The sequence below is a fragment of the Cetorhinus maximus genome, chromosome 8 (genome assembly GCF_964194155.1).
Source record: "Cetorhinus maximus chromosome 8, sCetMax3.hap1.1, whole genome shotgun sequence".
Lineage (NCBI taxonomy): Eukaryota > Metazoa > Chordata > Chondrichthyes > Lamniformes > Cetorhinidae > Cetorhinus > Cetorhinus maximus.
In genome coordinates this window covers 50011257-50032471 of record NC_135886.1, presented here as the reverse complement: position 1 = coordinate 50032471, position 21215 = coordinate 50011257, and the positions used below count along the sequence as shown (strand labels likewise).

General features: G+C 43.1%; 1 protein-coding gene across 2 annotated transcripts in view; it reads right to left on the bottom strand.

Moving 5' to 3' along the window:
• Nucleotides 1–21215, bottom strand: part of LOC144683619 (DENN domain-containing protein 2C-like) — a 131417-nt gene that overhangs the window by 17312 nt on the left and 92890 nt on the right. For both annotated transcript variants that reach the window (XM_078546822.1, XM_078546823.1), the window contains exons 7-15: nucleotides 20212–20308; nucleotides 15990–16034; nucleotides 14836–15023; nucleotides 12540–12649; nucleotides 10883–10952; nucleotides 9851–9928; nucleotides 7733–7873; nucleotides 1261–1409; nucleotides 148–325 (exon numbers count right to left, since the gene is read on the bottom strand). In XM_078546822.1, the coding sequence (XP_078402948.1) occupies nucleotides 148–325; nucleotides 1261–1409; nucleotides 7733–7873; nucleotides 9851–9928; nucleotides 10883–10952; nucleotides 12540–12649; nucleotides 14836–15023; nucleotides 15990–16034; nucleotides 20212–20308 (1056 nt within the window). The remainder of the gene's footprint in view (nucleotides 1–147; nucleotides 326–1260; nucleotides 1410–7732; nucleotides 7874–9850; nucleotides 9929–10882; nucleotides 10953–12539; nucleotides 12650–14835; nucleotides 15024–15989; nucleotides 16035–20211; nucleotides 20309–21215) is intronic.

Genomic DNA, 21215 nt, shown 5'->3' with positions numbered 1-21215 from the left:
CCTCTCTGGACATCTTACACGACAATTTTGTTGATGCCTAATTACTGAACTTGAGTAAAATTATGCTCAACTTTTCTCTTTGGTGATTGGCACTCTACATTTCGAGGCCTTAACAAACACCTCACGATAGTTTACAAAAGGTCTCACCTCTTCAATGGGCAGGTCATTCAATAGAGCCATCGAATTTGAATGAATTCCAATGAGGAAGGGAGTGGGGGAACAAACGATATCGATCATGACAGCCGGAAGCACGGGGATGTAGGTGTGCTGCCAGGTGAATGGGTACAGCATGGCCACAGCTGCATGTCCACATTTAGAGAGGGTGCTGGAACATAAGAGAAAGACAGAGTAAAGCCACCCATCTTTGATCAGGGGTATGACTACAATAAATCTCACTAGGATTCAGAGTGACTGGGAAACATGGTGGGGAAAATGAAACAAAGGAGGTTACAGAAGCACACGCTCATTACAGGACCATTAATATATACAAGAGAGACATTCCCATGTATGTCGATGTATTGTGATGCACTGCTCACAGGAAATTAGAGAATGAATTCAATAGCGGTAATGTTATTGTGTGTTAATTAAATCATTGGAAATTTAGAGGCAAGAACAGCAACTTTCCAAGCAAATTTATACTTTTTGTTCGAAACTCAGACGTAAAGCTGATTAACGAGGTTAGTTCAACAGGGCAGAGGCTAAGACCGGTTATTGAGGATCACAGATGCACGAGTCATAGGAAATAAATAAATATGGTGAAGAAGGTTTAAATTTGATAAGGTAGTTGTGAAAGAATGGCAACAAGGCAGCAGCACAAGGTTATTGTTGCATGGTCTGACGTGGTATTGGCTCTAATTATAATGCCAACACATTACTATATACAGTGTCTACACAAACCCAACACATATGATTATGCAGAACTCTCATCACAGAAACCAACCATTCAGTTTAACTACACAATGCTGGCCTTTCTACGGCTCTCTCCCGCATCTAATCCATCTAGTCCTATCACCGTATTCTTTATTCCATTCTCCCTCATGTGTTTCTCTGGCTCCCTCTTAAATGTATTAATGTTATTTGTTTCAACTCCTTCCTGCCCTGCGATAGTGAGTTCCACATTCTGGCCACTCTCGGAGTGAAGAAGTTTCTCCTGAATTCCCTGCCGGATTTATTAGTGGCCATCTTATATTTATAGCCCCTAGTTTGTGCTGACACTATTAGTATCACACAATATGGACAGCATTGATTTAACCTCCTTACCTGAGCTTGTCTGCAATGAAAATCACCCTCCGTTCCAGGAGCAATGAAGCGAACACGTGGATCACATGCCGGACATTCAAACAGCCAAAGAGACATTCAAAGTCGACGTGTTCCAATCTTGAATCTGTGGGTCTGCAGAGTTCAATCACCTGAGGGAGAGCAGCTTTGTGTCAATGTGTGCTAACTCATTACAGCTTAATTGGTAGCAGTAACTAGCAATGATGAGCAGTAGCACACATTCATGGTATATGCTAATGTCACAACAATAATCTTTATCTAGAAATCTATGGCCCCTCCATTATGACTGCCGGTTAGAGGAGTTCAAAGTTTTTGCTGCTGCTACTCTACCTCAGGGGCCATGTACCAGGTCTGAGCGAAGGACTGCTTCTTGGCATAAACACATTCGTCTTTTCCTAGTTGTACCCATGTGTGCTAGTCCCATAGCTGGGATTTGACTTGAATTAGAAACTCAGGATCAACTTTTTCTATTCTAACATGGATCTCTATACACCTGTCTCAAATGCCTCCTTTCAAGTCCAAGTTGTTCAGCATTCCTCATAAATCAGTTCTCAGATCCTGGGCAACAGCCTCTTGGCTCTTTCTCTGTACAGCTCCCAGGGTTTAGCTCTTCACTTGTACCTCGGTCACTAGATGTGAACACAGGGCCCAAGGTACAACCTGAGCAGAGCGCTACACAGCTTGAGGAGAACGCCTCATCCTACCCTCTATGGAAAGAAAGGCTTGCATTTATATGGTGGCTCTTATATCCTCTGGACATCCCAAAGTTGTTTACAGTCAATTAATTACTTTTGAAGTGTAGCGACCGTTGGAATGAAGGGAAACATGGCAGCCAATTTGTGCAAGCAAGCTCCCCACAAACAATAATATAATGGCCAGATAATCTGTTTTAGTTATGTTGATTGAGGGATAAATATTGTCCAGGATAGTGAGAGTACTTTGTCCTTCTTTGAAATAGTGCCATGGAACTTTTAAATCCACTTGAGGGACAGATGCAGCCTCAGCTTAACATCTCATCTGAAAGACGGCATCTCCGACAGTGCAGCATTCCCTCAGTACTGCACTGGAATAACTGGCTTTAGCAAATAGTGATGGTAACTGCATGGTAACAAGCAATAGTAACTGTAGTATTAGGGTGTCTAGGACTGTAAGAGTTAATGTGGGTCTGGGGAAACAGTACTGCCCACATTATGATGTAGGGAGTCACATAGGAGTAGTAGAGTGTAGTAGTGAATCCGGTAGAAGTTGACATGAAGCTAGAACCTAGTCAGGACTGTATCCTGTGTGTATGTACATAGTTATGTATTATTAATAAACAGTTATTGTTCAACCTCTTCATGAGACAACATACATCCTTACAACAGTAACTATTAGCAACAACTGACCGTGGTAACCACCAACAGTAATAGTGCAGTAACTGACACTGGTAGCCAGTGACAGTAACTAGAAGTGGTAGCATATTGTTCCGAATAGAGGTGGTGTGCAATTAGTTGGGGCTTGCTGCACGAATATCTGCTTCCAGTTCAGTTCAGGACAGGAGTGTGAGCACCGAGTCCTCAGACAAAGGACTTTATGCTGAGGTTTGTGTGTGGGATGCTATACTTTTTCTCTATAAAGTCTCTACAGATGTGAAAATGATATCCTCGAAGGGCTTCTGCAGTTTAATTGGGAACAAAGTAATCCAAGCGAATTCCTCAGATTTAACTCTCCAGTCAACAGTGTGGCTCATTTTATCTAGTTTCCATGGCAATGACAGCCATAAAAGAGGCCCAGGTCAGCAGGAGCAGGTCTCTGGGAGACAGACAGTTCATTAATAAATCTTCCTGATAAAGTGCAACATGACAGTGAGGAATGATTCCAGGTGGTCTCTACAGATCAATATCCCCCTGTTGCATATTAAAATTAGAAGCTGTCATTGAGAGGTGGAACTGGGAAAGTAAGCACTTGGATCTTGGATAAGAAATTGGTTGAGTGAAGGAAACAGAGTAGTGATAAAGGGCTGTTTTTCAGATTGGAGGAGGGTCTGCAGTGGAGTTCCCCAGGGGTCAGTGTTGGGACCCTTGCTCTTCCTGATATATTTAATGACCTATACTGTGGTGTTCAGGGCATGATTTCAAAATTTGCAGATGCTCCGAAGATTGGAAATGTTGTCAACTGCGATGAGGATAGTCTTGAGCTTCAAAAATGACATTGACATGTTGGTGGATTAAACAGACAAGTGGTAGGTGAAACTCAATGTAGAAAAGTGGGAGGTGATTCATTTTGGTATGGAGAATATGGAGAGACAATACAAAATAAAGGGAGAAACTCTAAAGGAGGTGCAGGAACAGAGGGACCTTGGTGTATATGTACTTAGGTCATTGAAGATAGCTGGGCATGTTGAGAGAGCAGTTAATAAAGCATATAGTATCATAAACTTTATTAATAGGGGCATTGAGTACAAGAGTAAGGAGGTCATGTTGAATTTGTATAAGACACTAGTTAGGCCTCATCTGGAGTACTGCCTCCAGTTCTGGGTGCCATATTTGAGGAAGGATGTGAAGGCATTGGAGAGAGTACAGAGGAGATTCACAAGAATGATTCCAGGGATGAAGAACCGTTGCTTAGAGGATCGATTGGAGAGATTGGGACTGTTTTCCTTGGAGAAAAGAAGGCTGAGAGGAGACTTGATAGAGATATTCAAGATCCTGAGGGGTATGGACAGGGTAAACAGTAAGAAACATTCCCACTCAATGGAGCATCAAGAACTAGGGGGCACAGATTCAAAATAATTGGCAAAAGGAGTAAAAGTGATGTGAGGAAAAATTCTTCACCCAGAGGGTGGCTGGAGTTTGGGGCGAACTTCCTGAGAGGGTGATGGAGGCTATTTTGATCGAGGCATTCAAAAGGGAATTGGATTGCTGTAGTGACTGTAAATAAAACCTTTCATACTCTTTTGGGGATCATGTGACTGTACAGATGAATCAGCCCTAAGAGAGGGTAATCTTAGGGGCGGAGCTTTCTAGTCTTGGTCTTGGTTCAAGCATGTAGCTTCACCAAGAGCTCTGTAAATAAAATTTACTGTTTCTAACAAGAAACCTGTCCGGTACACCAAGTTTATTACAATTCTATCTGAAAAAAGAGAATGTGCAAGGTTATGGGGATAAGGCAGGAGAGTGGGATAAGGTAGAATGCGCTTTCACAGAGCCAGCACCGACTTGATAGGCCGAACAGCCTCCTGCACTGTAAAGATTCTGTGATTTGGTTGAGTTTCTGAAAAGCTAATACAGCTATCCTTCGTTTAGCACTAATGAATTCCTGAAAACAGTGTACTACACACAAATATGCAACGAAAATCACTTTCCCATTAGAAAGCCTGGAATAATTTGAGTTATGCTCCTGACCTATAATTTTTACATTAAAACCCTGTCGGCTGCCCTGAACCTAACTGACTCAAAAATCTTTTTATTCACTCTTAATAAATTACTGGCTCTTAATAGAGAGGATCATAAAACATAGGAGCAGGAGCAGGTCATTCGGCCCATGGAACCTGCCCTGCCATTCAATAAAATCATGGCTGATCTGATTGTGGTCTTAACTCCATTTTACTGTCTGCCCCTCATAACCCTCGACTCTCTTGTTGATCAAAAATCTGTCTAACTCCCAGCCTTGGATATATTCAATGACCTCCACTCGCAGATTCTCTCCTCCTGACTCTCCTGCTCACCGATGTTCCCCGTCTCCTGCTTGCCGAAGTGTCATGAAGAGATATTGTCTATAATGTTACTGGAAATTATTTTTTCAAATAAGTTTAGTTGTGTGTGTGTGTGTGTGTGTGTGTGTGTGTGTGTGAATTGGATTAAAGCCAGCTGGTCTAGAGGCTTTGATGTATAGAAAGAAGTAGGTTTGAAATGGTAATTAGATAAACATGGGGAAGTTTAGAAATATAGGTGTCAAGGGGGCAATTTGCATTTTTAAATAAACCATTCAAAAGAATGGGTGAAATCTTGCACCTAGCTAGAAGACACCAAGCAATGTGTTTTTTTTACAGCTTACTAATAAAATTGGTGAAATCAAAGGATGTTATTGTTAGAAGAGGTAAAATTAAAAGCCTAGTAATACAATGGAAAGTTTACATTCAAAGAGGAAGGTATGTATAATGGAGAAAGGAGATTATGTATAAGGCAGTGGCATTTTAAGATCCATCAAGTGTGAGAAGCCTCCAGCCTCAAGCTGCTGTCTGCAAGGACCCAGAGCTGAAAGAAACTCATTTTGAATGCAACTGTCCAGGGTGTGCTCTGCCAGGTGTTTCTTTAAATCTATGAGATTTACTGTTGCCTTAACGGGAGTATAACTGAGAGACAGATTATTTGGGGGATTTTTGTAGTTATTATAGTAGTAATTGTATGTATGTGTTTACAATCTTTCTTGTATTAATAAATGTTTAATTTAGTTTTATAAAAGCCCTCAAGACTCGGTGGTCCTATTATTACTGAATTCAAAGCCTGCATCTCAAAACATATACGTTGCAAAAATGGGTTATGACAGTTGTTTCAAGTTTCCCTCTGGGATTTGAACAACTCAGCCTTTACCATCAGCTGTGTTATAATAGATGCTCCCAGTCTCCCGCTCGCCGACGCTCCCAGTCTCCCGCTTGCCGACGCTCCTGCTTACTGCTTCCCTCTGCTGTGAATGAGGGCTCAAGAGAGGGACAGTGGGAGGGAGCAAGTGTGAGAGGAGGGTCAGGGCAGGAAGAAGATTGAGAGCCAGGGGACCAGCAAGCCAGGAGCATCCACTAGAGAAGTGGCGAGTTGGGAGGGTCGCAGTGGGAGGCTATAGCTTTTTTTTTAAACTGAGCATGCTCAGTAACAACCCTAAAATGAAAATGGCAGCAACACTATTGGGGAACATCCTTAGTTTATGAACTTCTGTAAATGAAAACAAACCGTCAGAACACGCCTTAAATGAGGGACGCCTGTATAACAATACATGATCCCTTCTGAACAGTATGAAAAAGTTGCTTTTGTTTTAGAAGTCTCTCTAAACACCTGTCATTACATACCCCTCATTGACCTGCTCTCAAGCCCTTTCTGTAGTGTCAGGATGTACCACACATATTCCTGTAGGACACATGGACTGGGAATGCAGTGATGGCTGGACAGGGCAATGTGGTATAGTCTCCTCCACTATTACAAGATGAAGTTGACACACAGGTCCAAAATCTTAGTCACTGCTCTCTTCGTACAAAGGACTGTTTTAGCTTTTTCTAATTCTGACTTCACTGACTTCAATCATCAATGAGCCTCCAGTCGCTTTCCATTTAATTCCCCGCTCTCACTTGACCTCCCTGTCCTTGGCCTCAAACACTGTTCTAAGCTCAATTAACAGTACTTTACTTTTTGATTAGCTAATTTACAGCCTTCTGGACTCAACATAGAGTTCAACGATTTCAGATGGTCCCATTTTTTCTAGCCAGTGATGCCCACATCTCATGAACGAATATAGAAGAAAATCATCCCATTGCCATCCCCTTTGACGTCCACCATCGTCTAATCATTTAAATCAGTCCTGCCCTTCATATTAACATTCCCTTTTGTGCACTCCACTCTACTACCCCTCCCTCCTTTCCCTGCCTTTGTACTTGCTTAAAACCTGTTACATCACAACTTTTTTTTGAGTGCAGATGAAAGTCACAGGCCAGAATTGTTAAGAGGCTGTCCCCACAGATTTTGCCTGACCTGAGCATTTCCAGCACTTTTGCCCTGGATGGTGTCGATCTTCGAGTGTTGTGGGAGCTGCACTCACCCAGGCAAGTGGACAGTATTCCATCACATTCCTGACTTATGTCGTGTAAATGATGGACAAGCTTTGGAGAGTCAGGAGGTGACTCACCACAGAATTTCCAACCTCTGACCTGCTCTTGTAGCCACAGTATTTATATGGCTGGTCCAGTTCAGTTTCTGGTCGAGGATAACCCCCCCAGGATGTTCATAATGAGGGATTCAGTGATGGCAATGCCATTGAATGTCAAGGGAAGATGGTTAGATTCTCTCTTGTTGAAGATGGTCATTGCCTGGCACTTGCCACACATCAGCCCAAGCCCGAATGCTGCCCTGGTCTTGCTGCATATGGACATGGATTGCTTCAGTAGCTAAGGAGTTGCAAATGGTGCTGAACATTGGCAGAAATGTTCTCTGATGATTGCACAAAAAATGTAGTTAAACAACTCACTGAAGATTGTTCCATTACAAAGAATAAGACTTTATACCTGGTCTGGCCTGGGAATGGTGGGCAGGCAAACATTTTTCATTACCTCTTTCACCCACGGCCAGGGACCCCTCCCCTACACAGCAGCCCCCAACCCATCTCTTCCGCCCACCTCGGACTACCTGGCCCTGCAGCCGTAGCTACCACTCCCCACACTGTGTCTTTAATCCATGTCGGAATGCGCCTGAGTATACCTTCCGATTCTTACCTCATTTCCTGACCCTGGAAGAAAGTTCTTCACTGTGATCACTCGGCCCGGTGCTGGGAATGGAGCCTCCATCACACTGCGCATGAAAGGATAGACAAGGGCCGGGGAAATCTCCCTTCTTTTCTCCACTTCATCCAGAATCTGGGGTGTGTACACAGAAAGAAACGCATGTGAAGACAAACAGAGATGGGAATACGTGTACTTACCAAGACACACAAAGTGTTCCAATCAGGGAGTGGGGGCAGGGCTTAAAATTTGGGATCCCACTGATGCTGTAGTACTGCAAGGAACATCATCATTATGGAGGTAGGCCACTCAGCCCATCTTACATCATTAAACCATTGCAACCCTACAGAAAAACAATACATTCTGGCATGGGGAGGCAGAATGACAAATAATCTTGTTTACAGGGGGCACTTGCCATTAAATCACTCCACTATCTGTGCTGGGATCACGGCCTGGACAATAATTGAGAAAATTGGAGATTAATTCTGACATAATTGCATTGTTCTGGTCAATGAATCACTCCACTAGGCTCAGCCTAGACACACATTTAACTGATCATTTGTTTCTACTGATTATCTGCATTGTTTTGAGCCTACAAAAGCAGTCAGGATCTGTTTTTAAATTCTGATACAAGGATATTCATAGCAGTTCCTGAATGAAGGCCAATCTTTGACTAAGTAGCCCAGGGTAATTTTCAGCTAAATTTAGTTTTGTGATCAGTTAAACTAAATGATACTGCTGGTCATCACCCTGGCTCCTCTCCCTAAACACTAGAGAAGCTGCCAAAGGAAATACTCAAAACCTCCTTAAAATATACGAGGCCCCAGGCCAGGAGCAACAGGCTGAGGTAATGCACAGCCTCACTGCTGCTTCCTGTGTGTTTCCTACTTTAGCACATCCGCGTTTTGTTTGGTCAGGAATTATTCGCGGTTTTTTATCTGGTGGAGTGTGCGTCAGGACCGGACATCTGGGACCCCGACGGGAACACTGAGATTTTCTCCCAAGCAAGGAGGGCTAGGATCAGGAAGTGGAGATGGAGCTATTTAAAGCCTTGGTCTTGCTTCAGTCTACACAAAGACAGACAGACAGACACACGCCCCCAGCCAGAATCTACCCTCCTTCCCCTCCCACCCCATCCCAACACATACACCCCCCTTGAAACAGTGGTGTACACCCCTCTCCCCCAGAAACAGCACATACATGACCACCCTCCTCCTAGCACCTCCAACATGCACAAGCAATGATATTAGTTCTCCACGTTTTGACAGCCGGGGCCTGAAGTGGGTCGAGCAACAGTGACTGGAATTTAATAAACTTAAACAGGCTCCTAAAGCAGGGAGCAAACACGTGAAAAAAAAGGGCAGGTAGCACAGTAGTGACATTTTATGATATTAAGGGTGCTCTACAAATACAAGTTGTTGTTGCAACATTTAAAATAATGGAAATATGGAACAGTAGAGAAAGAAACAGAGTTTTCAGTAGTTCAGGGGTCAATGATGAGGAGTGATGGATGCAAGGGATAAGAGATTTCCAACAGAAATTTCTTGACAAAGTTATGTGGTTATGGAATCCTTTTCCAGGGTTAGGGGTTAAGGCAGAAATGATGTGAACATTCAAGATTAGATTATGGGGATGAAGGAACGGGGGTTAAAGGGATTGGGAAGAAAGTGGGAAAATGTGATTCCAACTATTTGCTCAAGTGGAGGGTAAACGGCACAGCCTGGTTAGACCAAATAGCCTGTTTGCCCATGTTGTAATGTTTATGCAAGGATCCATTGGCAGCATTTTGTGTGAACTACGCCGACAGTTTGGTTTCTCACTGCCTTTCCAGGCCTGATGCAATACCAAGTTTAAACACATTTAGAAAGTGATGCCTCATGAATTGCCTGCCATCTGTGTCTAAGCTGGAGTCAAAAGATCCTGTATTGCAGCAGGAATGGAGCTGGTAATAGGAGGTCCCATTGCCTCAATTCGCCGCACAGTAATTCTTCACCTGAGCAATGTCCAGAAAGAGCACCACTGCCTGGAGGTTACAGTGAATGGTGGGGAGGGGAAGGCGGGGGGGGCAGCAATGTGGGGCATCGGCACTTGGAAGTTTAGATCTGATCTCACCTTTGAGAAGAGGTTGAAGCAGCCTAGCCGACTGACCATACAGTAAACCTCCGGCAGCCTTTTACCTTTCCCATGCGGCTGAAATGAACACAAGAAATAAAGGAAATTAAAGGGAGACGCCCAAAAATGGTTTGGTAGCATCATAATGAAAATTACTACTCGGAAGAGAGCTTTGGCATAAAGTGCCAAACTGCTGTCCACCCTACACAGCAAATGGCTCATCCCACCACCCCCCCCCACCCACCCAGCACAGTGAGTGGCTCAGCCCAACAACCCCTCCACCCACCCAGCACAGCAGGTGGCTCAGTTGACCATACCTATACCTGCTCCCCACCCCGCCCACCACAGCCCCTATGGCAATGTCTCAGTCTGTACAGTCTGGACTGGTATATTTATAATACCTTCTCAGTTCAGTAATTTTACACTCGTTTCTTATTTCCAGCAATGACCCAGAACAACTGTCTCTGCTCGCACCAGGTCCAAACTTTGCCAACTGTGGCAAGGGCTCCTGCAGCCAAATTGCAACCCAGCGAAGACAGTGTCAGTGGTTGACCCTTGCGCAGAGCAGTCCAATGGGGTGAGCATTGTCCAGTGTCAGATGGGCAGCTCTCCCTACCCCTACAAATCTGGACACTACCATCTCTCCACAGACACTATTTAATTTCTTAGCCATCACTCCCTTCCCTTGCAAACTTTGCAAAGACTGGAAACTTGGATCTTTAAGCCCTTTAAACAAAAAATCAGTCCCAAAAAAAAAATCAGTATATGTAGGCTGCATGTCTTTAATTTTCCCTAGGCCCCTTCATCTCCCTGTCTGTACGTGAGGCTTAGTGTGGGGACTATTAACATGACATCTAGGAGTTAGCCTGGGTGCAGGGAGAGCAGCTCATCATTGTGCTGGACCTCGGGCAGAGCTCTCTGCAACTTTTTAGCTGTAATTGCTGAAATGGCCAAGATTCACTCTGTACAAATCCCCATGTTATTCACATTTACACCGTTTACACAACACTTGAATTGGAACAAAGAACTTACCAAGAGTTTCCGACAGTATCCAAACCTCCTGCTTCCATCCTCGCCAGTCAGAACAAAGGAAAATGTTTCACTGTTGATGCAATGAATGATGATCTGATAACAGGCACTGAGTTCATCAGGGAACATCCCACAGCATACAGATAAACAGACATAGTGACTCACCCCTCATTCTCTACACACAACCACTGGCAAAGGATGAGATGATCAGCAACACCATCTGCTTTTAAATTAGCTGATTTAAACACTCCCCAGGGTTTTGCCTCTCAGCCACCATAGCTCCCTAGTGCTTGTGCACTGCTGATAACCAAAAGAAGAGGACTACTTGTCTATCTGTCTCCCCCTTCCATAGACGCTCACAATTCCTCACCCTCACCAAGGCTCCTTCGACAGCATGACCTCTGCCACCTAGAACAGGGCAGCAGACACTTGGGAACATCACCATCTGGAAGTTCCCCTCCAAACCACACACCATTCTGACTTGGAACTATGTCGCTGTTCCTTCACTGTCACTGAGTTAAAATCCTAGAACTCCCTTCCTAACAGCACCGTGGGTGTACCTACACCACATGGGCTGCAGCAGTTCAAGGCGGCAGCTCACCACCACCTTCTCAAGGGCAATTAGGCGTGGGCAATAAATGCTGACCCAGCCAGCGACGCCCACATCTCATGAGTGAATAAAAAGAACCCCTCAATTGTATTGTCAACTGCATCTTCAAGCAGTCCACAGTTCTTTTGCTTCTATTCCCCTACCCAGAGAACACTGAAGTATTGATTAACCTGTGTGAACAAACGCTTCCTGATAAAATTGTTTGGTTGGGGAGTCCTGTGTCTGCCAGGTTTGGCTCTGAATGAACCCACCTTCTGTCTTTTTATTTAGGGTCCTCATTTAGTAACAGCTGTACTGAGCAGAGACCACAAGACATTTTCTTTTTCCCCCCAGTGTGTCACTAGGAATTCGAAGTTTAATCACTTATTTTGGACACTCATAAGTCTGAGATAAGAGCACACCACCCATCATGAGAATGTCATCAACACATTCACCCCACTCCACAAACAAGCAAATAATTCAGAAAGACACTCCCACTGCAGTACTGATGGAGTGCTGCACTGTCATGAGGCTCTAACTTTCGGATCAGACGTTGAGAGGTCAGCTAGGGCCTCAGCTTAAGTGGATGTAAAGGAACCCATGGCATCACTTTGAAGCAGAGCAGGGGAGCTTGCCACGGTGCTTTGGCCAATTTTTATCCCTCAAACAATGCAGACTATTTGGTCATTGTCACATTAGTGTTTGAGAGAGCTGCCTGTGTGAAAATTGGCTGATGCATTTCATGTTAAAACAGTGACTATGCTTCAAAATACTCCATTTGCTGTGGTCACGAAAGCTGCTACATAAACGCAAATCTTGATTTTTCTTGTAATTTTCTTGGAGCTATTCCTGATGCACTATTGGAACTTCGCTGACAGATGTGTTGCTGCTGCTACACTTACACTCAAGTTACAGTGATTATACTTTGCAGCCTGTTAACTCCTTGAAGTAAAATTTACAAAGCTGCTGTGAGCCTATGGTCAAAAAGTGTTTAGGAGCAAATGTTTTTACACAGCAGGTGGCCAAGATTTCATTACCAACAAACACTGCACACGTTGTGACAACCCGTACCTGGTCAACTGAGAAACTGCGACCCATTCGCTGACATCTGGAAAGCAAAACTGGGGGATAGCTTTCAGCCTTTCCTCAGCGTCACGTGCCTGCCTTGTTGACTTCTCCAGCTGCACCAGAACATACGAACAAGTCTCTTGTGAAGTAATCATGTACTATTACAGTCAACAGGCACAGCTCAGTAGCTCTTTTTATTTCTTCTCTGACTGTTCTCTCCCCTAAAGCAGCCACTGGTAACGCTCAGTTCAATGAATGTCAATTGTCCTCTGGTGCCTAAATGACCATTCTTGGTGCAAAAGCTTCGGCTGGTTTCTCAGGTACCAGGTGAGGGAAGAACTGGATCAAAAAAAAATTAGTGAAAAATTCCTGTTTCTGTCACAGCTAATGTTCTGGTCAAACCAAACATGAGGCACTGTGTTCCCTTTTAGAGGCCTTGCCTCACCAATGACAGACACATATTTGAGCCTCCAAGTGAAGGCCATGGGTTTGCACTTGATTCCCTGCATCAGTTTCTTATTTCAAACACAAGGGGATGGAAGGAGGAGTCAGCCAAGGTGCTCCCCAGGGCACACACATTGGCTGCTTACAGAGGGGCCAAGGGTGGGAGGGAAGAAACTATCTGACTCTGAGTTCTATTTCTCTAGGCCATTTTTCACCACACCTTTAATTCTCTGAAATGAAGCCGAGTTACATATTATAGCACAAGATAGAACTCCAGGAATCAACCATGTTACACCCATCCAAGATCTAACTTGGTTGCTAAAATGATCTTGTCTCTTCAGTCTTGGATAAACTATTTTACTGGCATAATTTGGATCTTTGAGACATCCGCTGAACCGAGAGATAGTTACAGGACAGGTTACATTGGACGTACCTGTGAATTTAGGCACCTCATCAATGGATTAAATAGGCTGATGCACTGTGGGATTAACCATCACCTTTTACCAAGTTACATGATAAAAATAAAGTTGGGTACTCATTGTAACCATCTTGATCACTCCAATAGGCAGGAAAACAACAACATGCTGACAAACTGAATGCATCGGGCTAAAGTACAAAAGCACTATTTGTGAGATATAAATTATACTAGTCAATAGTGGTTCTGTATAAAGAGTAATACATGAATGTAAATGAGGATTTGTTCATCTTGCAGCACTTTAACGTACTCACTCCATGCATGGGGTGCACCACTTTCAATTCATGGATGGTATGGGGCTGGCCATGGAAGCGGCTCTGTTGCTGTTTGCATGAAGTGTGTTGGAAGTAAGCCTGAGCTGTGACAGATCTCACTGTTCAACAGATGATACAAAGATCCTAATGTACTAGGAAAATGGCTTGTCAAGGACTGAAGGAACAATATCAATTTTAACTCCTGGTTAAACTCCTCCTGTTGAGGCATTTAACAGATGCAGTTAAAGGAAAACTAGATAAGAACATGAGCGAGAAAGGAATAGAAGAATATGTTGATGGTGGGGGATGAAATAATTGGAGTGGGAGGAGGCTCTGTGCTATAAATTCAATATATTAATAAAAATGTAAAGGTATAAATTTTAAAACTCATTTCATTAACCTCTTGCCACTCTTCATAATCTGTGCATCCTATACGAGGAAGCTGCTGTAAACTGGAAACATATTCTTGGTTCAATGTATTGGAGGTGAGTAATGGCTGTGCTGTGTTGATGCCTTTTGAAGAAGTTGGAATCTCACCTTTACACTTTAAAACGGTGACGGGACAGGCTTGTAATACAGGACAACCAAGGAGGCAAGGCAGAAACTGGTGATCTGACGACCTCCAAGCTTAGTTCTTAAAGGACTGTAGAATTGAGGAAGGGAAGATTGAGGGAGGTGAAGGGTTCTGCGAGGATTGGAAAAAAATTAAATTCCAAGTTGGAGACAGCAGTAATTCAAAGCAGTGAGGACGCTGGGAGGAGATAAGACTGTGTAGAAAGACAAAGAAAGAGCCAAGCAAGGTTGAGATGCAGGAAGTGGTTCAAAGTTAGAAGCAGGAGCGGGATCATTCACTCATCAGATGACAGCAGTGGGAGTAACTAGTGCCTGGAAACACACTGGCTCTCCTAGAATATGAGTGAGAACTGAGAGAAAGAGAACACTGACCCATTGCAGTCTGGGCACTACCTTAAATGAAAGGGAACAGAAGAGGTCTTCATAAATGTGTCTGATGTGGTTATGTGCAGGGAGCACAGAAATTTTCACTCCCTAGTGTTCAGGGTAGAAAGACGTGTATGGTGAGTGCCAGCCTTGCTCACACATTCACGTACAGAGTTGCCAATCTTACCTTACTAGGAAACTGCTGAGTGACTTGAGGTTCATAGGTGTGTACGAGACCTTTCTTCCGAAGTGAGACCACCACAAAGTATTCAAAAAGCTTCTGTTCCTGTAACTCGATTAAATCGCGCTCGAGGGTTTGATAGCGGGTGTTCCTCTTCAATGTGGAATGCACGTATACCAAGCGCTGATTGTGGGCTGTAAACAGCAAGGACAGGAAGACTAATTTTATCAGGAATACTCAGAGTTACTACAGATATGAAAACAGGGTATCAGGCAGGCTGAAAGAGTCTGATACACCAGCATTCTCAACTGGGAGTCTGAAGCCCCCCCAAGAGGCCCACGAGAAAGTTTCAAGCAGTCCGCCAAAATTAATGACATAATATGGATCCTCATTTGTAAACGGAGAGTTGGATTCAGGAGCGCCAGAATCAGTTAATGCAGTTATACCTGCGACCCTTTCCTCAGTGACCTTTATCACTATTAAAAGCAATATCTCTTATTGGATTCATAAGAATAGATCTAATTTGTATGGATCTGCTTGGACAGGCTCTGCTACAGATGATTGAGTTATCTTTCTCACAAGTGGGTGCTGTTTGAACTAACCTGACCCCATCTTCTTTGCATAATGTCTTCAAGGGGAATAATAAGGAAATTCCTCAGGCACAGGAAGCATGGCGGAAACCCAGGATAGAATGTAAAGTTCGGCTTGCAACGCTAGACTGTAGAGATTTTGTAACCTGGAACGACCAGGATTCTTACAGCCGAAAGTGGTTGAAGTGAATAGTATAGATGCATTTAAAGGGGGAGGCTAGCTGGCTCATAAGGGAGAAGGGAATTGAGGATTATGCTAATAGAGTTAGATAAGGAAGGGTGGGTGGAGGCTCAAATGAAGCATAAACGCTGGCATGGACTGGTAGGGCAGGTGGCTTGTTCCTGCACTGTATATTCGATGTGATCCTATACTGACTGTCTGAGGGCTGCATTGCCAACTCAGCATCAGAATTGAAAGGATGGTTTTTTGTAAAGTGGGTTTGTAGGTTTATTACAGATTGACCTTCAATATCTTGCACAATCAACTTTATCAGCCTTTTGTCACCCGGGATACAAGCTACTTTGACAATATGCTACTAAAACGCAAATGTCATTTGAGCAATCCCTTACTTTTCTGTTGTTCCTCTGTGTCACTCTCTGTCTCACTGTTCTCATCTGAAAGATACAAGAAAACAGATGAATTTGCAAGGCTTGAACAGTCTTCAGCTTAAAAGACTGAATCACATCTCTCTCAAAGTGCAATTGATGACACCAACTTTGCAATTGGTCCCAGAACAGTTTGAATCCTTTCTCTTGCACAGGGAACAGATAAGGTTACAAACTGACCTCTACACAGCAACCACGTCATCAGATAAATGGATTACTGGTGTTTTTTTAAGCTGATCCATTATTAAGCGGATTGTCTGGTTCTGACGAAAGGTCATCGATCTGAAACGTTAACTCTATTTCTCTCACCACAGATGCTGCCTGACTGGCTGAGAATTTCCAGCATCTGCAGTATTTCGCTTTTCTAAAATTTCCAGGTGCTTGGTTTGATTTGCACCTTCTAATCTACAAAGTTCCCTTACCAAGCAATGGCATAAAACCCCAGTTCTTTATAAGACCACATCAGCATAAAAAGTGGACGCAGCAGCTCCTTAGCAGGAAACTATGCTGTACATGACAGAACAGCGTACTATCTAGCGAGTGAGCGATGTTACAGGAGTTCCTCCAGTAGAAACATTAAACTTATCCATTTAGCTTGGTGGTCCTGGAGAGAGAGAGAGTGGTACATGAGAGGGGTTTAACTGTGATTATGTTAACTGCCAGCTTGAACTCAGTGTGCTGCCAGCAGCTGTGATATTTATGATGGAGATTTAGGCCACAGACCAGGCTCTTGTTAAAGGCAGGCCAGGGCACACTTAATAAATGCCACAGCCTGCTGGAATCAATGGCACTGCAATGCAGTATTAACAGATATGCAAGCTCTCATGAATTGATCACCAGGGTGCAGGTTCTCAGGCAAATCTGGCAAGGAGGCTGTGAAATTTTGCAATTTTTCTGCTACTGATGCTTGTTGATTGTTCAGTGTGCCGGCAAACCAACCTGTCACGTCACGGCTACACATTCATTTAAAAGTTACGCTTGATCAAGATTTCTGCATGTGGTAAATGGAAACTGATTTGCTACATAGGAACTCTTGTGCCTACTTCAGGTCTCAATCATTTATTGAGGAAAAAAATGTTTTGCTGCAGATTTTCTGGATTAACGAGCTTATTCTACTTGAATGCTCACCGTTGGAAAAATTTGGCGGGTCGGGGTCTGAAACACAGACCCTTCCCCTTGTCAGCTGAATATAATCTTTCCAAACATTTCCCAAATGCAAGTATTTCTTTGAAATCTAGCTGGATTCCTAGTCGAAATCTAGCAAATGTAATCAAAAACTTAAAGGTTAAACTCTGCCTGTGTCGTACAGACATCTTCATCCCATCCTAATGATGGTACTTTGCTTTCTGTATCAGCTTGATGGTTTTATGTTTCCTCATTGTGAACCCTTTATCTTCACAGATTTGACTCATTCCATTATTTTCCTTAAGTCTAATTAGAACCTCCTTCAAGGAGAACTTGTGCAAAAGGGAAAACTAAGCCGGAATTACTGTTTCTTTTAAAACTAAATTCAAGCTCACAGTGTGGAACTGTACCAGTTCAAATCATTAATATATATGTTATAATATATATGACATCAAGCAAATCTATATTTTCTCAAAAAAATTGTGGTTATTTACTTGCTTCATAGATTCCTCAATAATTCTAACATATTGTCTTCTATGTATTCCATTGTCTGATGGCCCCTTCAGCCTGTTCTGTTCTGAAATATTTTCAGCCTTTGACACTTAAAGCAGCTCTGGACTGCAGACTACGCATAATTGATACAGAGTACATTTCAGTTATTATTCATACATCTGTATTAACTTAATTCTCGCTCTCTTCAGGTCCTCCTCCTTCAGGTACCATGCCCTAAGAAGTTATAAGACATTACTTATAACACTGTTCATAAGTAAACTCGTTGGACTCTAATCCATTAGACTATAGCCATTTTCTTTTTCCTATTCGTGAGCTGATGCATGCATTCAGTGTTTCTTAGCCCTGGGCTTCCCTTCATAACAGTCTCTGATTTCAAATCATGTAAAACCTATTCTAGTACTTCTTGGAAATGTAAGTATGCTGACTGGTTTCTGTACGTCAATATGTGCCTCTTGGGATAGTTATAGGCCTGTAACTCCTTATTCTAGGTCATGTTATGATTCTCAAATGCTGGCACCAGATGCTGAAATGGCTACCAGCATCTTGCCTAAGAGGCAACCATGGACTTCTTTGTTAATCTTGCTCTGGAGCTGTGGGTCATCTTCGCTAGTGTTGCATTCATCCAGTTTGTGAGGCTCTTTAGAAGATTGTTCTTTGTCTAACGCGATCTCTTTTATTATCGATCTTCCCCATCAGCATCAGACTTTCTAAATCATGATTTCTTATTACGTGCCTAAGAAATTGCCACTTTCATATTTTGAACTCAAGGTTGGAGGTGACAATGGTTTCTCCACGGAAATGTCTTTTTAATGTATCAATACATTACATTTGGAGGCATGGGTTAGATTGTAGCCTCTAAGAAGGCAGCTGTTTCAGCCAAAAGTGACTGTGGTCAGATCCTTCTTTAACATGTGTGGGATTACAGGCAGATGTTGAAAAACTTCAATAAATTATTTTCAGATGCAATGATATGGTTTTGTGAAGAGGTTTGACCACGAGCGAGATTTATAAAACAACTGACAATCTACTTAGGCTTTGGTGAAAGAATAGGAACTCATGATTTTTGGGCCAAACATCTCCACTTTTTATAGCTTGTCTCATGATTTATAAGATAGTGGGTTTGGCTTTACTGTATTAACTAACCGCAGGGGTGGGAGTGGAGACCGTGGGCGGGTAGTCTCAAGCTGTCTGCAGCCCCACAAGCAGGAATGTGGCTTGGAGAGGTTCAGGGAAGTTAAGAAATTTGCTTCTGTTTGAACACTCTGTGGGCCAGTTAGAGCAGGAGTGCTTCCCCCCAGGCCCAGTAAGGTGTCCCTGAGCTTCCCCATCCCTGGCCACCAGCCAATCACACTAGAAGCCCTGCTCCACACCTCCGATCGTCTCCAAGGCCAGTCTCCCTGGGATTGTTCCCACAGGTCCTCGACTGGGGCCTCCTAATGCCAAAGCTCCACTTCCTGCCCACAGGCGGGGCAATGAATCTATCTGGGTGTCAGGTGGGACACCTGGAGCTTTTATTTAAATGAGGCCCTGCTGTTAAGATGAGCTGGGCCTTCACACCCTCGGACTCTCCAGGCACAAGAACCTTCCCAGTACTCGCCTCTTTAAAAAAAAAATCAAAGCCAATCACGTACCAAACACTGAATGGCTCCCATTGTCCAAGCGCCAATCATGAAATCTAATTCATTACCCGAGAAGAACTCTCTCAACCTCCTTTCCCAATCTTTTCAGTCTAATTGTATGCCCCTCTGCTATTGAAACAACCCATCTACACCCAAAGCAGCCTAACCTCCAGCTCCAAGCAATACCAGGGGAGAAGCTGCTGGCATTAACCAAAACACATTGTTATGTTGGAAACAGAACAAGGGACAGTGAGACCTTTACAAAAATCCCGTGTATACACTTTCTGAACACTAGCAAAGATAAGCTATTGCAGCCCAAACCAGGGATCCACTGGGCCAGTGTGGCTCAGTTCCACCTTTGACAGTGTACGTACACAGTGAACCATTGCACATGCCCCACTCCCCACTGTTTCAATCACTGTTCTTCTGGACTAATTGTTTATTTTTAAGGTTAAAATCTAAACATGAATAACAAATGTATTACTCTGAAGTGTTTGCTGAGAATCCTCTGATTTAGAATCAATGCTGACACTGCTTGTCTCAGCCTCCCTTCAGTCCGCTTCCTGTTAGTATACCAAACACCACGCAGGACACTACTGTTAGATGGATTGTAGCTTCAAATAATTTTTACCATTGTTTCTAAGTCTTAATAAACTATAACCTGCTGAATAAACAGTGACTTAGTACAGTTCCAGAGTGAGGAACCCTTACTCTGCTGAATGAACAGCAGACAGAAAATACATTCAGTAAAATTTTAGATGTCCGAAATCTAAATGTTAACATGCCAGAACTTGAGATATTTTTGAAACAGACATTGTAAAATTGCTGCTAGTGATACATTTATACTTCAAAGATTAGTCTCTTAGTCTCACATAAAGTGTTTATTGGTAAAATGTAAGTTGAATAAATTTATGAATATAATTAAGTACCTTTCAGAGGCGTGGAGTCTGATCCCGATGAGGTCAGAGCCTTCACTTTCTTCTTACCTCTCTTCAGATCGTACACTGCCTGTATCTTCAGAACCAACTGAAATAAAACGGCTGCAATCAGTCACCACAGCACTGTTAACACAGTTCCAAATACTGCTGGATACCACTGGAACTTGTCACTTAACAAGTTAGCTTCTAATATCACAAATGTAAACTTCTAAATGAATGCACTGTGTTTCCTAGCTACCAATTCCAACCCTCTCCCTTGGAACAGTCTGAGATAAGCCAGTCTATTCCATGTTTTCAAATCTCTCCATGGCCTCGCACCTCCCCATTCTCTGTAACCTCCCCAAAGCCCACAACCCTCAGGTATGTGCACTCCTCTAATTCTGGCCTTTTTTGTGCATTCCCAATTATAATTACTCCACCATCCAGCTTTCAGTTGCATAGGCTGCTACACCTCTTTGTCTTTCTACCTGGTTTTCCTCCTTTAAGACACTTCTTAAAACCTACTTCTTTGACCAAGTTTTTGGCCACATGACCTAATATCTCCTTCTGAGGCTCGGTATCACAATTTGTTTTATAATGCTCCTGTGAAGCACCTTGGGACATTTCATTACGTTATATAAGTTGTTGTTGTATAATGTTACAGATATAAATCCCCATAAGTAACACACCTCCAAAACCTGACTCATCATCTTAGGAACGTAGGTCATTTGCTTCTTGAGCCTGTTCCACCATCCAGTGAGATCACAGCTAATCTGCAACCTAACTCCATATAACCCACCTTTGTCCCATATCCCCCGAATGCAATTGGTGGACAAAAATCTATCCATCTCAGACTTAACATTAACAAATCATTTAGTATCAATTGCCATTTGTGGAAGAGAGTTCCAAATTTCTACCATTTATATCTTGAACTGTTCCCTAATTTCACTCCTGAAAGGGCTGGCTCTAATTTTTAGACTCTGCCCCCCTAGTTCTAGGCTCACTAACCAGCAGGA